Genomic DNA, 22357 nt, shown 5'->3' on the forward strand with positions numbered 1-22357 from the left:
GAGGTGGTTACATAAAATGCAAATGAAATGAAATTAAAGCAGGCGCTCAAACCTCAGGCGCAGTTATTCATACAGAGCCACTCCGAATTCAAACATCTCCCGTCCGCAGCCTACTCCGATAACTACCAACTGCCAGCAGAAACATGACATCCTACCCACTTATGTGATCCCGGCTAAATATACATTCCCTCCCCTTACTATTTTAGTGCGAATTCAATTTGCCACATCTGGTGATCACTGTGATTAATGAGATCAGGGCTGCTTAGCGAGAGACAAGGGCTTCGATCTGTACCTCAAGGAAAGGGGGGAAGTCTTGAGATCAATGAGGATTGCAGTGAACAAGAAATTCGATGCATGGAGCTACTGGACATGGTGTTGGACCTAAGACACAGTTGCATTACTTACAGAAAAGAGTGTTAGAAAACGAGCGCTCTTGGTTGAATGAGAAAACCAGCAAACCAGGAAGTGCATGAATCCTGAAGGCGATTTGTTCTTGGTGCCATTTTTTAAATGCATCTAGTGTATTAGAACTTTTTCCTGTCAATAAGGTTTAACAAGGTTAAGTCTGAGTAGCTTAGCCTAGTAAAAAAATACATACCAATAGAAAGAGAAGGGAGAAAAACAAAAAAGAATTATGACTGGAGATTCCAATTGTTTAAGTTTTTTTCCACTCAGAAATGAGGTCAGTTTGAAACATATTGCATTGTAGATTCAAACCACCAACACAGGACTGTCACTGAATCCTTGAGAAATACTGCATCAGGTGACAGCACCCACAATGCATTTCAACACGTACTGTTCAATAATCAGAAGAGTCCACCATCTAAAAAAAGAACAAGCACCATTGTGATCGAGATTCAGCAATCCTGTCATTTCTCACATGGTGAATCAATCGCAGTTGGAGTTTCAGGCTCAGGACTCCCAGGCCTATTATGCCTTTTAATTACAGAAGGTTATCATGAGCAAACAAAGTGTACTGCAGTGCCTTAACAAGACTGAAAACTTTATAAAGACATGCATTACTCATTAATTATGCATTAAAATTATCTACCCGTGGATGAAGTCAATGCCAAGGTCAAACTATACACACATTTTAATCAGGCAATGACAGCCCGTATAGCTCCTTTCTTTGTGTAAAATTAATTGATATCAGGCAATTGGGAAAGCGCTTTGTCATCTTTCATTATGTAACTAATTTATCTGCATAAGAATACTTGTTTGTAATGCTAATCAAACCCCCCAAAATGTCCACATTTGCATGTATCCGAACAATTTGGTTTAATTATTTCCAGAATCCTAGGCTTAGAATTAATGAAACTATACTTCATATAATTATATGTAAGCAATATTTTTTTTCTTGAACTTTAATTAAATTAACTTGTACTTTTCCTCAGATGCTGCGCTCGACTGCTCACTACTTTAAACCCAATTGTCACATAAGCAATCTTTCCAAATATAAAAGGAAACTTTTTCACCCCCCAACATGGAGACTGTACACTGCATATTCTTATTATTTTTCAAATAGCTATCAAAACAGAACCACTACAGTCAGTCAGATACTGCATGTGATGACCAATGCAGACTTTGAATCCGATCCTTTCGAACTCTCCTGATCAAAAGCACAACATCAGTTTTGTTCCCTGGGGCCAAGGCACTCGTCAGTTCCTTGACTCTTGAAACTTTCATTGTGCTGGATAACAATATCTTAACTTGAGGTTGACATTTGAGAAAGTCATCTGAAATCTAAAGCCACATCAATCATCAGGGAAAACTGGCAGAAGATTACCTGACAAGCATATAAAAGTCATATAGTCTCCCTGGCCTCCAGTGGCTAAGAAGGGGATCTTTTTCTTCGTTCTTCTCTTGACCTGAACGGCTCCCAGCATCCTCTCATCATGCGGTGCAAAAATCTCCTTGTTGATGGCTGATTTGGCACTCATCTCTGCGCTGGGCACGGGGCGAGCAGCTGTCTTATCTGTCAAGAGAGGAACACCAGACACGAGCAGCGTTATTCGAATGCAGTGCTGTACCCATACGCATTTGTAGCGCATTGCATTAGTCCCTATACCTTTGGCAGGCAGAGGCACTCAAAGGAACGGTGTCTGAATTGCAACAGTGCCCAATGTCTGCATTTTCACCGACTGAAAAGTCCCACAGCACAAACCTCATTTCCACAAGTTAAGGTTTTAATAAGCAACAAAACCATGGCAGTGAGCTACAAAAATGATCTGAAGCCAGACATAAGACACTGCCCCCATAGTGTAGTGCAGTCGCTACCTTGCTCTGCAGTAAGTCTTTTTCCCTCACCAGTGTCTTGATTCTTGTGCGTTTAAGCAGCTGTCAGACGTGAGCTCGGTCTCTTTCAAGACCACATACATTTTTATTATTCTGCAGAGTTGATGATAGAGTACTGCAAATAAAATCTGCCTTGTTTGCAGCTCAGTGTGTTGAAAATTTCCGATGGTTCGCTCCCCCTTTGGCCGTTCAAGTAATGGCAAACATTATTAACATATTTAACAATAATTTAAAGGATTTCCTCCTCAATTTAATTTAATTGGGTCAATACATACATGCCTTTGGGTACTATTTAAAAGGTTTATCATACTGAATTGCTAACCACGAACATTTTCACTGTCTGAGATCCATGCAGATTGCGTTTCACATAAAACAGCATTTATTGAGGGATTTATAACAGCTCTTGTTAAACTGATATTTTTATGGTTCACAATAAATCTAGCCTAGTAACCTTTACTTCTGAATATCTTAAAAGAAAACTGCAACTGGACTGCAGATTAATCAAATGTATAAATACTTGTATGTATATGTATCGCTTAAAAAAGGTGGGTGTAGTGTTGGATTGGGTTTCGTTTCAATTTGGGAGTTGCCTTGGGTAGGTTCTGGCTATTGTGAGGGCTAATAGGTACCTAATTGGTGTGATGCAGTGGTTAACAATGTATTCACACGCAACAGCATCACCATACCATACTTCACAATAAAGATTCAGACCATTGTTTGTATTTAGGCTTTCCCTCCCTTTAATCCGTATATTCACTACCAACTTGATTATTAAAGAAATATTTCTCGTTGTTTATGGTAAGGTTTGAGGTGGGATATAGGTAAAGGTAGAAATGGTCATGCAGTTATACTTAGGAGTAACTGACTATTGTATTGAAAGTGATTTATTTATAGGTAACCTTAAAACAGTATAATCTGCTGCTAATACAATATTTCTGGTCAGGTTGATGACAGAATGGAGACCCAGTCATTGCTAGCAGATGTTATTATTGCATTCCTGTCCCTGTGAGCAAATTGGTTCTTCTCCTTTACTGCTCAGATACTGAAATTTCTGCTGTGCCATCAAAAACCTCATCCCAATCCGGGGGATAATTTAAGATCTATAGACACTCTTCAACAATGATAGTCAGAGTGCAGTTATTGTCAAACCTCCATAAATGCAGCCCAGTCTATTTTCTCTTCCTTTTTAATACATTTGGAATTGCCAAGAATTTTGTCCCCTCTTTCGCACCTAATTTGGAATGGCTAATTAATTACCATGGCCCACCAACGCAACTTAAATATTATGATAATGTTTACATGAAAAAAAATATATATATCTAAATGGAGGGGTTGGGTATTGTGTAAAGAAAATATTGTTTTTAATCAGATGACAGTACAAAATAATTGCATCTTTCAAATGTGAACATTTTTATTGTTACTTAAGAATGGCTTAATCTCATTCATACGTTGCTCTGCAGCCACTGAAACCTTTAAGTCTAATGAATGAGAGTTTAAACTGGGCTACGCATCTTGCAGACCTCCACTGAACATTTTTCCCAGCCTAAAATACAGGCCTTCAGAAAACAACACATCACTAACACATACTCAAGTGGTCACCCTTCAAAACAGTCATGAATACTTCAGGAAACCCGAGGACGATAAAAGGGAAATCAAATTATATATGTTTTATATAGTACGGACACCCATCTACTCTTTGGTTCTGAAGCCTGGAAAGGAGCCAGACATTCCTTCATGTCAATTCAGCTGCAGGGTACATATTCTTAGAGGCTAAATTAAGGTCAGGAGATATACACTGTAGTAATAAATGCACGTCAATACCAGAGTCGTAAACAAGCATCCTGTAAAGCTTGACTGGCTATAAATACTCAGCAACAGCCGCACCTATTTGAGCACTGAGCTCGGCTCTCGATGTGCATAATCAGAGCTGACTGACAGTTGTCTGAACTGTAAACTGTTACTCTTTTGTTCAGAAAATTTAATAAAACTACATATCATGTAGCCCACAGCACCCATCAAATGTCTGCACAATTCTTTCATGATCTTAAAATAAATCATTTTTTTGGACATGCTAAGTATAAGGTTTGTGAAATGAACTATAATCACATCCTTGTGTATATGTATTATTTAATATAGATCTTAAACTGACGAAGCTTGTGTAGACGTCAAAGAACATGTGGTTTATGTAATCTTACAAGTGAGAATTGGGAATGGCGCTTCTTGACAGACTAAACGGCATTCAGTTTTATTTATTGGAGGATGTCAGAGTTAAGACGCACATATATGAGAGAGATAAAGAGTACAGCTGTATTTCACAGTGCATACCAAAAGTGATTTATGTACTTCTTTCTGGCACAAGGTAACAATCGTGTTGATGTGAAAAACTGGCATTTGATTTAGATTAGGAGTGACGCCTTAGACTTCCACAGTTACCAGCTCCCCTGTGGCCCAGATGTTCATCATGGGAAAGCGCAACAAAATCGCTAAACCTAATAAGTGAAACATTAAGGATTTTGATTGTTCAAGTAGAGTTTTATTTGCTGTCATTTCAGATTAACTGAAGATTACATAAGGTATTTAGAAACATGCATATAAACAAACAAATGTAAGGACACCAAACTAAAGAAAAGACAAAGCATGTGTGAGGTAACAGTAGGCACATTTATGTAAATCTTTCATGGAAGACACCGTTGTTTTTTGTTTGCTAAAAAATGTAAAGATCTGTCTTTAATGACATTGATAGTGCTCAAGATGATGAAAGGAATTTGCAGTCTAGGACGCATCCGTTTAAATATAGCAAAAGTTCAGCTTTGACAAGCATTAATGAACAATGACTGCACCATACTGAAACTGAAAAGAATTAGTGCCAGAAAAACCGGCTCTACAGGATCACAGGAAGAGATACGGGGCCTGCAGATATCGTTCCAGCACCATGCTGACAGATTGTATCTAGAGAAAGCAAAGACCTCTTTATCTTAGGGATTGTGAGAAATGCAAGGCATTCTAGGCATCCAGTCAGTTTCAGTTTTAATACGAAACTGCAAACAGTTGATCACACATTTATATTACATTCACAGTAATACTTAACTATTATGAAGCAGATGCAGATATTATGAAGAAGCATTTTTTCTATCTCTGGACTGGGCTTTGCATTTATATTCTAGTGCCGCCCTCTCACCAGAGTTACAATAACTTATTTAGTAGTTCCACTCAATATTATACGTCAGAAATACATCAGTCTTATAGTGGTTTGGTCCTTTGGTTATCACACTGCTTAACAATCCACAACACAATTCAGAGTTTTAAAATTGCAACAAATGTTCCCATATCGATCTGAAAACGTATCGGTATTAACCATTATCCACAGTCCTATGCTCACAGTCACATACACACCTGTCTTTCACTTTAGTTGTGCTAATCTGAAGCCGGCCCTGCTGTCTTCTCACAGCGCGGCGCGGATGCCCAAGCTCTTGGCAGCTGTGTTCACAGTGCCTGCGCCGGTGGGTGGCTGCGGCACGGATGATCCTCGGGGGGGCACACTGTGGGATATTATGAAATCTGACTGTCAGACAAACTGAAACGTTGAAACGTACTCCTACCTAGCACTGCTAGAAATTATGCTGTAATACAATTCTGTTTTTTCCTGCTTTCAGGGAGACCGATAAGCTATAGTGCAGCTTCACTCATAATTGGGACCTCATGGATTTTACCAACAACAATCCCCAGATAATCATCTTCTTTCAACACACAAGAAAAGACCAATCTGTCTTTCCGAGTGAAACTATTTCTCTCCCTGACTTTAACACTTCTGTAATGAACCACTCAAGCAATAACAGAGATAGCTCATCTTAAATTATGTACAGCTAAGCAAAGTAGGACACACAAGATGCTCACATAAAACCATTGTACTCTGATCAAACTAAGGATGAGGCAAAACACTGCAGCTTGCCAAGTTTTTATATTACACGTTATTTTAACCAAACTATATAGTTTTGAGTCCCTAAATTATGCAGGAGTTATTTTCCTTCTCTTTGCAAGGATCACAGTAGTGTTCCTAACTTTACATTTATGTAAAACACTTGTTAAAGGTTTTATTTTTTCCTCAAGATATACTGCAAGGTACATCCAAGGTACAACTTAAATTTCAAAATACTTTCTTGTGCATCAATTATATACAGTGTTTTGTATTCAGAGTACAACAGTCTAATGCCTGCATGTTATTTCAAGCTAATGGACACAAAATTAAAACATGAACATTTTATAAAATAACTTCAAATTGTAATTAATTCACCTTAAAATATGATACTATTGCATCAACATCATTATTGATCATGTAATATATAATACTATGGATAATCGCCATGGATCAGGGTGTCTGTCAAGAAATAATATGATTTAGCTGGGCACCGAAATAGGCCACAGGAAAAAGCTAAATTGACATTTGAAAATGTTATCATAGAATCACCTACTATGGATCAACTACGGGGAACATAATATAATAGCAACATTCAACAGACAAAATGGTAAGTGCTATTATAGGACTTACACTGAAAATATAAAAGCATCTGCATTGTGTCACTACCTACTTGAGCACAATTCAGTCAGATAGATTTCCCTTGGTGCTAGATTGTACTTTATACAATAATCTCTAAATCTCAATACAATGCACCTCTGTATAATGTTGGCGTTCAACACAATAAAGGACCCTACCTCTACAGTGCATACACAGCGACAAACTGAAGGGAGGCAAAGAAAAGCAAGCTTATTAATGCACAGAGAAAACAAATCTCAGAATTGTCAAGTATTTAAAATCAAAACGCTTTAGGGTTTTAGTCTCAAGTCTTCGCGGCTCTTGTTTCTAACCAAGGAACAGCCCCGAGAGGAAAGGAACATTTCTGTTGTGATTCAAAAGCAAACTGGCTGATTGTATAGAAGGCAAGTCCCCTGGGCTGAAAAACCGAGAATCAATAGCAGACTTGGTTCCCTGCTGTGAACGCCTAATGAAATTCAACACAATTTCTAAGTACAAAGACTACATAGCGTAAATACGGCATCTCCAAAGAGCACATCTCAAGCAGACAGCAACTGCACACACACAGACAAGAACTTTATCTTATTGGCATGACACAAGTATTTTTCTTAAGTTTACAGGACAATTATGAAGGTAGACACGTAAGAATAATTAAACCATTTCACCTGTCACTGTTAACCCGGTTTGTCACAGAATTCTGTCGGTTGCACAGTAATTTGTAGATAAACCTGACCCAGTATAACCACAGTGCTTTAATGACCTGAACTAAATACAGTTTGAGATGCCACTCTTCCTTGGTTCGGGTTGATTACAATGTTAATTAAGTATTGTTTTATCTGCTTATTTTGTTTGTGTTGCCTCAATAAGCTAGTAATAAAATGACAAATGAAAGAGGAACAAAAGCTGCAGTTCTGCGTCCATTTCTTTCAATTACCCAAATTAAGAAAAGTATTCCTGGCTCAGTCTAACATTTCAGCCACATGGGTATAATCATTCCAGGTGGCACTTTATCTTGCCAGTTCCTTCAGCTAAACCACATCTGAATAACTTCAGCTTCTTCCTTTCCCAATCTCTCCATTCTTCTGTATGCTTTCCCTTCAACAGACAGATGAAATGCCTGACTCTCATTTATCTTTTAATGGAGTCCAAACATTTTAAATTATGAACAGCCAGGCTACAAATACTGCGGTTCAACGGAGGAAAGGTTTCGAAACTAACAAACACACAGTGAAGAAACAGTGAGAGTAAGAGGCAAATAATGCAGAAAGATCATTCTTCAGCCGATTCCTTTACTTGATGTAAGATACGTCAAGTCTGAACTGTTCAGTACGAGTCAAAATTGCAGCCGACAGCCATTCCAGGGGCTGTGGGCAAAGCCATTTCTCTTTGGTGCAACAAATTGTGAAAGGAGAAATGCTTAATACTTGGAAAGTTACCAGTCTTGAGATGTACGCTCAGGTTAGATAGCAAAGAAAGATTTGTGAAGCTCAGGTTCTTCTCTAGAAGGACAATACACAATAAAGATAAATGTGGTTTATCTAGCTATGTAGGTTGATAGATAGTTGAAGTATACTCACAACAACACAAAAAACTATGATAAGCTCAACTTTCTTGTTCACTGTCTGGGTCACATGAACCCCTTTGTATCAACCTGGATAAATACTGCAAAGAAATATGTGTTAAGGACTAGCGAAGTCACAGAATCAGCAAATTCTCTAGGCCCAAGTGAGAACTGTGGAAAAAAAATGGGTAATCAACTTTAGAGCCATAATGCAAAGTTTTACAGAATCCATGTTTTGCACAGCGCAGGCTATTATGAACACAGATGGTGCTTATAACCCCTAACAGGCGACGAGAGACCAAAACACTCTGCTCTGCTCAGCTGGCTGCTGCCAATGCCAATCCATTACAGAAAGATATTCCACATACACAGTACTGCAGCACCAATCAACACCGTGAAGAAAAAAAAAAAAGGAGTTTCATTCACATTGCCTTTTCAATGAGAGGTTAGACCAGTAATGACACACTTTCCCATCAAAAGTATTCATTTTTTCAGGCTGGAAGTAAATTGCCTCAAGATATGTATATAAATAGAGCCTGGAATTGGCAAGAAGCGTCGGGGGGGGGGGGGGGGGGGGACCCTGATGTGCAATAATGCACAAGTTATAGTGTTTCTTGGTTCGACTAACTAAAGCTTTGGGAATGAAAAGACACTGAGGTAATCAAATATATTCAAATACAGGTTTCCTGGGGGGCATACAAATTCGAGTAACTAAATGGATATTTATCCCTGCAAGACCTTTTTTTTTTTTCTTCTTCTTCTTCCAGAAATAAGACAAAAGAAACTCCAATAAAACCATGCATGACGTTTTTGTTTTTTTTCCAAAACCAATGTTTTTGTTTTTTCCCCCCCAATTGCCCGCAAAAGAAATGACAGCTTCAAAACCCATTTCCATTTATTTTATTGAATATCCTTTTATCTATTTCTGGAGGGGAAAAAGGTAACACCGGCAAAAAATACTGTTTAGACTGCACCTTATCCACAGGCTTGATTTTCCCACGAAAGGACACTGCAATGTACTGCAACCCTGAGTGTAAGTCACACAGTACTGGCTGTTACAGGCAAGTTGTTTCTCTATAAGCACTAGTATTGTATATGACAAACACTCATGCATATTAAAGCATGAATGAAATCCAAGCATCAATGCTAAATAGTGTGAGTCAGCAGGAGGGAAGCGCTTCAGCCAAAAGGCCGGTCTTGACTGAGCCATGTATCAAGCAGCTGAGCACTTCTCCATTTTCTGTGCCAATAAAACCTTTTTTCCAGCGAGGCACTTGGAGTTATTTATGGGATACTTGAGTAGTTAACAAACAGCTCTGCCAATGTAAAATGCAAAAGAGCTAATATGCCATCATCTTAACAGACATTATGGCTGCACCTCTAATTGCCTAAGACTTTTTCACCGGAGGCATCTTCGCTATGGCCTACATACAGGGGGGTACACCTGCTGTGTTCAAGATATCATTGAGAACACATACATGGCCTACACACCTTTGTAAAATATCTTGACTGTTAAGGTGCTTGCAAATGTGAAAGAAAGAAAAATGTACATTCTTCCCTATGGAGTTCTGCTACATAACGTGCTGTGTCGGTATCTCAATGAATGTGTTAGCGAAGCAAGAACATAATGTTAATGTCTGGGAACACACTGTGAGGAGAAAATAAATAAATAAAAAGTTCACTTATTAAAAAATAAAATCAGTTGCAGCTGTGGAAATCACACCGCATTCAAGGCCAGACTATTAGTACCAAGCGGGTGCATATGAGTAATGTGTCCAGGTTGAGAGTTTCAGCTCCACTAACTCACTGAATCATTTCCCAGGTAGGGCATTATGCAGTACTTCAAATTGCCTTTAATTTGTTTATTTGTTTGAGCTTAGTATTGAAAACAGGGAAAGGCACAAGGTAGCTCAGCTGACTGGTGCCGTTAACAACATATCCTATTCACCACCATGGCAATGGGATATAACTTGAAAGCCAAACAAAATGAAGGTACTAAGGGCCAGTGTCCCCAAATCGCAGAAATGTGGCCTTAACCTAGCATGGAAGCATGTGAATCAGAGACTGCAATAAGTTTTGGAGCTTTAGATTTGAAACTGGGCACACATGCAATTCACAATCGGACATTAACTGCCAATATCCATTACCTCCTAAAAAAATATTTCCTTTCACCTCAGGATCTCAGTAAAAACAGTTGGCTTTGATCATTTTTTTACACCGATGTTGTAGCTTGTACTATGAGGTACTGACATTCAAGGCTACATAATGCAAGTATGGCTAAATGCAATCCAAAAGGTCTCACAAACATCCTGTCCAAATGGAAAAAAAGGGATGATGGAACAAAATTTGATGAACTGTCCTCAGTTTCCACACTTGGACCGCTGCCCCTCCAAGGCAGATGGACCTTTTAACAATGACATTATAAACCAAACGAACACACCCCTCTACTTTGCACAATACATGAATGCACAACGGGAAGCAAAACTTGGGGGGGGGGGGGGACACCTGTTAACATTTAAAACCTTAAAGGAAAGTGAGGAAATGTATGTATAGAACAGAGCGTCTGAAATTGTTAGACACCTTTATATCAATCGTTTAAGGTTTTAATGCAACATGGAAGGGGGTTCGTTTTTTAGTAGATACAAGGCCTCCTGTACTTCAGACTGAAGACAACGGGGATGCTTGAAATTCCTGTACCGGTGAGGACCAGTCTGAGGTCAACAAAGACATCACTGTGTGGCCCTTAGGGGCCTCAGCTGTGCCATTAAAAGCTTTCGGTTGCATTTCTTAATTGGTAAGACTTTCTTTCCATTTTCCATGTATTAATTTGGTCTATGGTTGATGGTTCGTTTTTGCTCTATTGACTGTTTTAGTTATTCGGTTTTCCTTTTTTGGTTAATTTAATATATACATCCATACATAAACACTTTTTCTTAAATAGCAGAATAGCAATTCGTCACTTGACTGCATATATATATATATATATATATATATATATATATATATATATATATATATATATATATATATATATATATACACACACACACACACACAATTTTACTTGCTGTGGATTTTAATACCAGATTTTTTCATCCGACCTCCACATGCAAAATGATCCACCTGTGCGGGGAGTCACTTCATAAAACCTGAACGTCGTCTCTCCTCTTCATGCCAAACACCCAGCTAACACAACGTTGCAGCAACGTCGCTCCCCGTTACTGGTTTAACTAGTACGTTGTAATATTAACAAATACACGGTTCATTCGAGTCAGAAAGCCGTGTAAACCCATGCAGCCTGGACGAACTGCGTCCAAATGAAGACGTGTCTCTTATCTGCATCTCTGACCGTCTGGTTTCGGTTTGTTCAACTCAAAAAAGACACATATCCCCAGAGGAAAACTGCTTAACGAGTCTTATTTCACAAAATGTATATATGGCCCCCCATGCTGTGCTGGAATTGGAAACCACCGAGTTAACACACTATTATACCAGCAACTGAACTGCTTTATACCGAGCACAGTGCAAGAGGAGGCTGTTCACCGTGCTTTAATGTTAAAATGAAAATGTGACTTGAGAACAATGAAACTAATACAACTAAAACAGACGCCTTTTGACACTGTATTAATGTGCGTAAGCGACCACTGTCTCCCAGATCTACCCCCGCACCCTGTCCCGAAGTTACCGCAGCAGAGGAAAGTTACTACCGCGCTTTCCCGCGCAACACGGCTCCCGCACGGCGGAGCCCCACTGACCTGCGGCGGCGGGCTGGAGACGCGGCGAAGAGCCTCCCCTTCCCCAGCGCGGCGGGGCTTACACGTGGAGAACAGTCGCGCCGGGCTCCGCCGGGCTCCGACAGCCTCAATCAAGCCCCGGGTGTCGAGAGGATGCTGTTATCTGAGCAGCTCTGACGGGACCATGTCGCTCTGTCGGAGCCTCAATAATCCCCAAAGTGCGGCGCGGTGGTACGGCAGTGGAGCGCAGCGCCTCCGTGTCCGTGTCTGGCGCAGATCCGGGCGGGATGAGAGCTGTGGCGCTCCTGCACGGCTGGGAGCAGCGGTGACGTGAAGGTCCACCCCACGCATGGCACACACTCCCTCTGCTCTCCAAGAACAAGCAAGACCTTCAACCCTAGGCACAAATCAGCACATATAGCAACAGTGTTATTTGATGCCACTTTTTTTTGCATTCCTAACTATGCCATGGAAACTTGTGATATGATCAAATCCAGGGACAACAATGCAACATGCATTACATATTTGATACACAGCCAAACTATGCTGACTTGTTGTGGACACACACATACCTGTATTTTCTGTTTATGGACAACCCACTCATAATAAGGTCATTTGGGAAGCTCACCATCATCTATGTGTCCCCATTGACATTCCACACTAATAAGGCGGTTTCTACCTCTGTCATTTGTACTAATACTGATAAAGGCAACACAATACTAGGCACAATGTCTGTAGCCTGCTTTTTAGACTGCCACACACACCGGTGAGTCATTCAAACTAAAGTAAATGCTTGGTTGTTGTAGTTTATCCGCAGTTTGGGCCACAAGTAAAGGGAGTACAGAAGGGATCTTTGTTAAACAGCAAAAGTGAAACCTGGGCAAACAGATACATTTGCAGCACTTTAACTGACCCTAAAGGGTTCTGCCATGTTTATCAGGTTTGGCAATTCGTGTTTTGGTTCGTACATTTTTCTTGATCCAGTTGACAACGTGTTTCGCAGAAGAAACAAACTGATAGCAGAGTCTGTGCCATTAATATCATGCTTTAAAACTCACAATCGTTTTAGTTGTGTTTGTTTTCCTTTGAAACCCACAAATTAAGAATGAGTATGTCTTCTAACTGCTGCGACAGCTATCTATTGATTCAGCAACTAGTACCGTATATTAATAATGAGAAGGGATTCGAAGTCGACTGCATGCCACAGATATTGAGAAGAAGTCGAGCTCTCTTGTGGAAAGTTTTTATCCGGCCCCAGGTCATAAAGGGCAACCTCCAGTTACTATCTACATAATACATACATTTTGATTCTTCTCACAAAATACAAGAATCACCCTTTATTTGTAACTTTCTTGTTTAGTAATTCCGGTTGTTACTTATAGACTACAAAAGTCAGACACTATTTGTTATTTTCTGGTTCTGAACTACATTCAGTTTACATATTTCTGTTGAATCTTAATTTATAAAAATTGCTAATTCTACAAATCCCTCCACAATTGTGCATCTATTTTGTGCTATAGGAGTTAACTGTATTGTTTAGTTCATGGCTTTTATTCTATTTATTTGATTAATTTGACATTTCCATCAGACACGTGGTTGCGTGTTTCACACAACATCAGAGATCCTCCTTCTAAAAGGCATCTCTATCATATGTAATTCATCATATAGTGGTAGACATGCACACAATTTGTAAGTTTTCCAGTAAACAGACCGTTTAACAATACTCTTAGTTATCACAACCATTAACTATAGTAAAGTATAGCACTCAGTTATCATCAGCAGCATCATATTCCCTGTGTTTACTAAATCCGCTTTATTTCCCAGTTGAAATATTCAGTTTCTGTGTGGAGCTGTCAAACTCTTTCAAATAAACCGTCATTGTTAATTATGGATTACATAATTCCATTCTCAATTTGCAAACCTAAACCTTGTGATGACTGCTGTGCAATCCTCTCAGTATAAACATTATCATCTATAATTTCCCAAAGGCCACCTCTATCTCCAAATAGACTTATTTTGTGGTATAGCACTATATACATCTACATCTAGAGCAGATGCATTTTCCAGCATTGGCTTTGTTACCACAGAAGATTATTGTACTAGGTTACTAATACTTCAAAAGTTACCATAGTAATAATATTTCACATTATTATGTGTTATCCATCAACAATTTGCCTTTTGGTGATATTATTTTCCATTATACAACAGATTGGTATATACATTGCAACATTGCTTTTCCATTTGCTCCTCTATCTGCTAGGTACTGATTACTTCCATAAAGTTTTGTGACTTTAAACTTGATATGGCTTTCTAATTCAATTTATTTATTTATTTATTTTTTACACCTCAGATGAATTCCTCATTCTGCCTGATATTCCCAATTGAAGTCATTTTCATAAAACTGTGCACTGAAAACAGCAAGGCATTCCTTCAGACATGTGTTAACTACTTCTAGATATCAGGGTGTTTTTCACATCTGTCTTTTTTCCTCTGATGTAATTTAATATTCATTGCAGTTATCAGACTTTGGAGGCATTCATTTTTAAAATATTTTTCTCTAACTCCACATTATCTACTTAAATACCACTAGAACTGATCTAAACACTCTAGTTGCCTTTATTTGCTTTTTGAATATTTCATATTGTCCCAACAGCCACTGCGATAAGGTACTCAGGAGTGTCTCAGCTCCTAAGCATTAAGTCGCCTTAAAACATCATAATATGGAGCTGATTAATAATGTATGAACAATATTCGGTGTGACTTGGAATAAAATGTGAGTTCAGTTCCTGTAGCCTGTGCCCTGTTTTGATCTAAGTGTGACTAGGGTAGAAATGCACTTCCAAGCACAATACGAGGGAAATGATCTGCATTAACTACTATAAATTGCCTTTTGATTATCTTTCATATTAATACCTTTCAATTTTCTTCACCACTCTTGGGCCATTTTTATTTATATTTTTAAAACCTTATGTAGCATATGTACTTCACAATTCTCTATGTTTATATGCTGCAAATGTTCCGTTTGATTTATTTAAAATGCAGTATTATACATGCATATCTACCCACCCACCTATCTATCTTTCTGTCTGTCTGTCTAGTAGGACAGGTGAAAGTGCAGAATCTCCATCTTGTTGTTAATCTGTTTAAGGTGTAATTTTTTAATTGTGGCAAGTTGTCCCCCCCAATTTGTGAAAGAACGTTAGAAATGAAAGGTCCGCCCCTGGAGACATGTTTGCATAGACAAGTTCAGGTGGACTCCAGTCTTGCTGTAGCCTCTTGACTCGTACGCAAAGTGAGGTCAGCCCCAGTCCTTGACATTTGAAACGATTCGTACTGGGGTTTACATCTAATGCGAAACCAGCTCAACTGTATCATTCCATTCCATTAAGAAGAGCATAAGACCATGACATTTCATTCCCAAGCAGTTTATTGACTGAATGGGTTTGGGGATTTTATGAAAGCCACACAATTTCTTAGCCCTTTCATTTCTTTTATTATTAGTCTCTGTAGGTTAAAATGAATGCCTTGATTGCATTCAAAGGTGATTCTGTTGTTTGTTTTACTTTGGTGCAGATCCATACAACTAGTAATGTTCAACTGCTGACAATGTCAATAATTTCTGCACACTATTGCCTCTTGCTTAAAGGATGGATAATTTCAAGTCTAATTTTGTTTAGCCCTTCACTTTTTCCTTTATTCAATTTGCCACTATATGCCACTTTCAAGACCTGCCAGGATGTCGCCTTAAGCAGACCATAAGGGCATTTTCTAACAGCCACTTCAAGGCTTTCGATACAAATGAAGGCACAATTGGTCCGAAAAATAATTTGCCGTCAGATTCATTATAAGTCTTCACATAGCTGTCAAATGCTCTGACACGCTGATTTCCAACAAAAGATCCTATACCCCGATAAACACTAAGAAAATTAACAAAACATTTTTATGCTAGAGACAAAATGTATTTCAATTAAAATTTTACACAAATATTATTAATAATTCATGCTTAGTTAATTCTGTCTGTTCTGGTAGACCTTGTGATTCAATTCACTCTTTAATAAGATCTTAATTAAAGATTAAAATCACCTTTAAATACATATTACGAATATTAATGCCAATGGATATTTTTCTTTTAACTGACATGTCCGGTAGAATGGTATGACTGCTTAATTCAACAATTACTGAAGAAGGCAAGACAGTGAAGTCTATTGTATAATTAAACACTGAGAATAAAGTCGATATGTAGATATTGTATTACTTTTAGTTCACATACTTTATTCTCAGAGGCTCCAATAAGTATATTTCAAGCTGTTTAACAAACACTTGCTGAACAAATGCAATAGCACACTAAGCATCAATCAATCAATTTTGATCTGTATAGTGCCCTTCGCAGGGTAGCCACAGAGCGCTTTACAGACTTGAAAACATACAAAGTACAGCAAAATAAAAAACATAAATACAATAAAGTAAAATAAATAAATATAGACCTGTAAACAGTTTACATGATCTAAAATAATAATAATAAGTGAACATTTAAATAAATAAACCATTTAGGCACGGAGGAGAGAAAAACAAAAAATCTCCTATAGATGAAAATGAATCTCTGGGGGTCCACGGCTTAGGGCCTAGGCCTAATGGTCTCCTCCCCTCCAGGCAGTATAGTTGTTAGAGCAGCAAGGAGATCAGAAAGTTCTTGATCGGTGCTGCTGGCTGTGCTCTTCCCTCTGGAGGAGGCCTCTCGACGGCCATCGGGGGTGGGGGGGTTGGACCATCAACAGCCTTTGGGTGGCGATGGCTTGTCAGACCTTGGGTGTGGATGCCCCGCTGGCCCTCCGTGATGGGGTGCCTCAGAGGAGGGTTGTGCCTCATCAGACTTCCATGGTGGGAGACGAGGTGCCTCGTCGGCACCTCAGAGTGGGGTGTTGCTGGAAAAAAAGGCGGCAGTCGTGCTCAGATACTGGTCATGCAATGCAGGACATTTCCAAAGACAGTTGTGCAATTGCATGTCCATGGCACACCAGCAACACTATAGGCTAGAAAAACAGAGACTGAACAGATGAGTCTTCAGCCGTGATTTAAAGGCTAAGACAAGAGGGGGCCTCTCTTACATTGGCTGGAACATCGTTCCACAGCTTCGGGCCCTATAACTGAATGCTCGACCACCTGCGGTTTTCTTGTGTATTTTAGGGAGCACTAAGTAACTGGCTTCCTGTATGGCCGACCTGGAGTGTATTCAATAAGGAGATCTTTTAAGTAGGGAGGTGCCAGTCCCTTTAGTGCTTTAAATGTTAATAAGAGCACTTTAAAGTCTATCCTGTAGTGCACAGGCAGCCAGTGAAGAGAAGCCAATACTGGAGTGATGTGTTCATGTTTTTTTGTTTTAGTAAGAATTCTTGCAGCAGCATTTTGGACTAACTGAAGTGCAGAAACAGCTCTATTTGTGCTGCCTGACAGAATGGCATTACACTAATCCAAACCAGATGTAACAAATGCGTGTATCGTGTATTTCTCAGTGTCCTGTACGGAGAGGAATTGTCTCAGTCTAGCTTGTTTCTAAGCTTGACGATTGAAGATCTCGACACATTCTGGATATGTGGTTCAAAGGATAGATTTAAATCACAGATGACACCCAGGTTTCGTGCCATCTCCTTAGCGGAGAAATTAAAGTTATCAGTACTTCGATTTGTCAGTGCATGATGAACAGTTAGATTTTTGTCCCCTAAAATTAGGACTTCTGTTTTGTCAGAATTAAGCATAAGAAAATTTCTTGTCATCCATGTTTTAATCTTGGACAGACAGCAGATTAGTTTTTCTAGGTGTATGGTATTGTTAGGATGTACTGACAGATATAATTGTGGGTCATCTGCATAACTGTGAAAGTTAATATTATGTTGTCGAATGATATCACCTAAAGGGAGCATGTACAATGAAAAAAGTATAGGTTCGAGGACTGAACCTTGTGGCACTCCGTACTTAACCTCAGTTACGTTTGAGTGGTTCTCATTAATCTGTACATATTGGAGTCTGTTTGACAGATATGATTTAAACCATGACAGCACATTGTTAGACAGGCCAACAAGGTTTTCTAAGCAGTGTAACAAGATTTTGTGGTCGATTGTGTCAAAAGCCGCACTTAAGTCTAATAAAATAATAACAGTGGTGTGCCCTAAGTCGGTGGACTGAAACACGTAATTTAATACTTTTAACAGGGCCATTTCTGTACTGTGGCCGGAACAAAGTCTGATTGCAATTTTTCATAAAGATGATTATCAGTTAATAAAGCTTGCAACTGGTGGTTTAAGAAGTGGTTTAATTACAGCTATTTTAAACAATTTGGGAACAGATCCTGAGGATAAAGAGACATTAATAATATTGTGTATTCTGTGAATAATTAATTTCAGAGATTGTTTTAGCAGTTTAGTGGGTATAGGGTCTAGTGCGCAGGTTGTAGTTTTCATTTTAGTAATTAAGGAGACCAATTCCTGGTGATTTACTGTGTTAAATAAGTCCAAGGTAGGCAGGGGCTAAGAGGGACTGTAGGCATCAGCTATAGTATTTGTATACGTTTCCAGTTCTATCTGTTTTCTAATGCCGTTAACTTTGCTATTGAAATGGTCCATGAAGTCATTGCAGGTGATATTAAGTATAAAGTTACTTTGTGCATTTTGTATCTACTAGTGCCAAAACTATAACACAGATGTTAGTAAGTGTGATGTGCATGTGCACACAAGGTCATGATTAATGTTTTCCAAGAGCTTGCCGGTTTTTATTTGATATTTGATACATCATATTTCATTAACCTTGTTCAGAATGCTACACTGGATTATTTACCTGATGTTCGCTTATGTTCATTGACTCCCTGAAGAGAATACCTGCCCTGAGTCCGACTTGCCATAAAGTACATGCTGAGAAAATCAATACAGATCTCAAGGACAGCCTCAAAGTGCATCGGGAAAGTTGAGGAGAATAACGAGAGGAACATTCTGCTCGGGAAGAAAGGAAAAGAAGATTGATAAACGTTACCTAAAAATGTGCATTAACGCAATAAGCGTGACATGGCAGACGCCTGGCAGGAAGATGAATGCTCTTATATGCCGGGAGACAGGCAACAGCTGCTGGGGCTGAGACCCCTCATTTAAAAAGACCACTTTCATCCCAGTCAAAGATATTATTGCACATACATGAGCTCATCCTGGGTGCAGCCAAACAAACTCCCAAATTGGCAGCCTTTAGTTAGCAAAGCAAAGCAAAGCAAAGTCAAGCTGTCCACCTACAGTACCTAATTTATGCAGAAAATGCCGTTTCTCATCCAACAGTGCTGTAGATGGATGAAGGGCCAGACTCACACTGATGAGGGCCTTATCAACTGTCTGGCACTCCTCCGAAAGCCACTTAATAAAAATAGATGGAGTTTGGATTGAAAGCGATCCAATGGCAGCAGGAGGGGATTTTTCCTCCAGCACAGCAGTGCACTTTGTTTTTGCAGAGACGGTACATGGTGCCAGAAACAGCAGTGTGGGGTGGACTATCCTGGGGTTTATTTTACCCTGCAGCCCAGTATGATACTATTGTTCCTCCTCATTACACATGCTTGGTTTTATACTGTTTTGCTGCAATTTTTGTAATGCTCCCCAATGCATGATATAAGGGATTGGAACAAAACCAGTCTATGCATGTCTTTAAGTCTAGTAAATTAATTGAAGTATGCGAGTCTGCAAGTATCACATAAAAGAATGTATTGCATATTGGTCACATGCATTCATTGATTGAAGCCTGTAATTCTGATTATGAAGACTCCATCCCTAAATGCAACAAATCTGCAATCTGCAAAAAAGAAAAAAAAGTATGCTGTTTGATAGGCTGAGGTTGCAGCTCAGAGCTTAAAGTTGAACAAAGGGATCGATCAGGATGGAATTTCTGCTTAAACCTGTAATGGATCAGAAAAAATAATTATCTACTTTTTTTGACATAGCTCATCATTTGGCCAGGCCTGATCTGAAACCCAATAACTCATGTGACACAGTGGGGAGTTGTTGTACAAGCGAGATGCAGGTGGGGGTTGCTAGCACAGAGATTCACAGAGGTACTTCAGCTCTGAGGCCAGGTTTATTTTGACAGAGGGGACTTTGTAATAAAGATCACGGCACAAAGACAAAACAAAACAAAAATCTACACTTTCATGAAGCTCTTTTCCAAGTCTGGGCAACTACTGTGCTAACACCTTTATTGTTTTGCTGTCAGATAACCTTCAGTGCCCACTAATTTACTGGATCAATAGCCAGTTGCCTAGAGGATTAAACCTAGCTTAGGATCCAATTCTATTTAGAAGTCCAATTCAGTCTTTTTTTTTTATTGCAAGAATGGACTAGAGGTCTGCCGTACAAACGCTACGAAGAGAAACTCAAAAGACAACACAGTCGACATTAATATCAGGGGCAGCGCTTTCATTTTCTTTCATTTTGCACCAATTCATCTTCTGTTTACCCTTCTCACACAAGCTTCAGCGGCAGGGGAACAGAATGCCTTTTCAGAATGTGTAGGAGACAAAGTCCACGGGTTTATAATACTAACCTTCGTGCAGCAAGAGTGTGGAGGCTTGTTGTTTGCCCCTGTAAAACACTGTGTGAACTGGAACTGCATGGACACCTGAGGAAAAACGACAAGGGGAAAAAAAGTTTGCTGTAGGTAAAGGAACTCTCAATGGATTTCACAGTACCTGAAGACAGACAAAAAGAACTAGAATAGATAATTGTTTGCCATTATCAGAACCTTGATGCGAGTGAAAACCCGCGGGGGCAGTTAAGGATGTCGTTTTTGGAGCCGTTACTGCACCAGCGCCTTTTGGTTGCTTATGGGAACGTGGGCGCATCAATGCTGTAGCAAGTTATAACACCTCTGTAATTCCTCATTGTCAACGGAGCCCTTGATGAAATGAGGTGTGAAATGTTTACCTGATTCAGTGTCTTTAACGGTGCGACGTGCCAGACTGTGGGACAGATCCTCAATATGAGTTTGAGCTCTCTCTCTTCCCCGAGGTATTCCAGTGATATCTCGATCTCTGCCGATTCTGATAGTGACAGAGACACACTCTCTCTGTGCATCTGTCACGATCAGAAACGACAACCTAAGACTGTTCCAGCAGTGCACACACTGAGCAGCGCTGCATTTCCCAGTTTCCCCATACCTACAGGATTGTCTTTCATGATTCATGTGATGGGGGGAAACTCCAGATGAGTAATCGAATGGTTTATAGAGGAGTTTGTGGTTTCATAAATGGGTATTTTTAAGGGTTCAAACAGAGGTTAGACTTTGGGCATGGTTTAAGCAGGGCTTCTTCTCGGGTGATAACGCCATGGTTATCCCCTTCTCCTCTGTGCATTGACTTTAACCGTTTAATTACAAGACCTTTGGCCGGCCGTTGACAGGAAACCTCCCTTATTTAATCTGGGCTGTATATTTCAATTGTAGCTTATGTCACCTATAATATGCCATTTCAGTTACTGTGTGTCAGTGAGCTTTGCAAGTGCGAACCTCCTACAGCTCAGTGAGCAGAAGACTGCGGTGATGTTCACTCTATGACTAAAAGTATTAGGACAAAATACTAACGATAGCTCTTCACAATGTGCCAGACAGCCACACTCTTATCACTGTCTATAAGGCGACTCAGACTTAACCTTAATATACAATATATAGAATCTTTAAATCTATATATTTTGAACTGGATGTGTGGAAGTTTAAAATCAATATTTATTCTCTGAATGCATCATGACCTCACGGGGGGGGCTTTTCTACAGTCACACAAGGGATGGCAGGTTATGTTTTTAGGCGACAAGCACCCCCCTCTTCATTCAGCAACAACAGCAGGATATGAAAGTCACAGGCTCCCATAGCCTCCATACACACAGAGAAAGAAAACAAATCAATAATTGGATGTGAAAAGTCTGGGCACAAGATAATGACACCGTGGTATCTAGGCCACCGCGGCCTCCACAAGTATATTTGTACACGAGAAACACTACAGGCACCAACCGGACACTGCCATAAACAGGGCAATTTGGTGGGATATCAGTGGTTCTGAAAAGTTTATAACCCTCAGCTCTTGGCTCCAATATCCATCTGTGTCTGCATATCAGCCACACCACCCTTGGGTTTCCCCTCATGCCTACTGATCACGCCTCATCGTGAGCAAACTGAAACGGCAGCTCAAAGCACTGAAAAGAGTACTGTGCAACTGTCAAG

General features: G+C 39.6%; 1 protein-coding gene across 2 annotated transcripts in view; it reads right to left on the bottom strand.

Moving 5' to 3' along the window:
- The window catches only part of stxbp6 (syntaxin binding protein 6 (amisyn)), a 72435-nt gene extending 59953 nt beyond the window's left edge, over positions 1–12482 (bottom strand). The window contains exons 1-2 of one of the 2 annotated variants that reach the window (XM_066694284.1): positions 12143–12482; positions 1787–1975 (exon numbers count right to left, since the gene is read on the bottom strand). In XM_066694284.1, the coding sequence (XP_066550381.1) occupies positions 1787–1940 (154 nt within the window). In that variant the 5' untranslated portion in view covers positions 1941–1975; positions 12143–12482. The remainder of the gene's footprint in view (positions 1–1786; positions 1976–12142) is intronic. The other variant, XM_066694285.1, reaches the window with a different exon arrangement.
- Positions 12483–22357: the final 9875 nt, after the last annotated feature.

This window comes from Amia ocellicauda, chromosome 21 (genome assembly GCF_036373705.1).
Source record: "Amia ocellicauda isolate fAmiCal2 chromosome 21, fAmiCal2.hap1, whole genome shotgun sequence".
In the NCBI taxonomy this organism is placed as follows: Eukaryota; Metazoa; Chordata; class Actinopteri; order Amiiformes; family Amiidae; genus Amia; species Amia ocellicauda.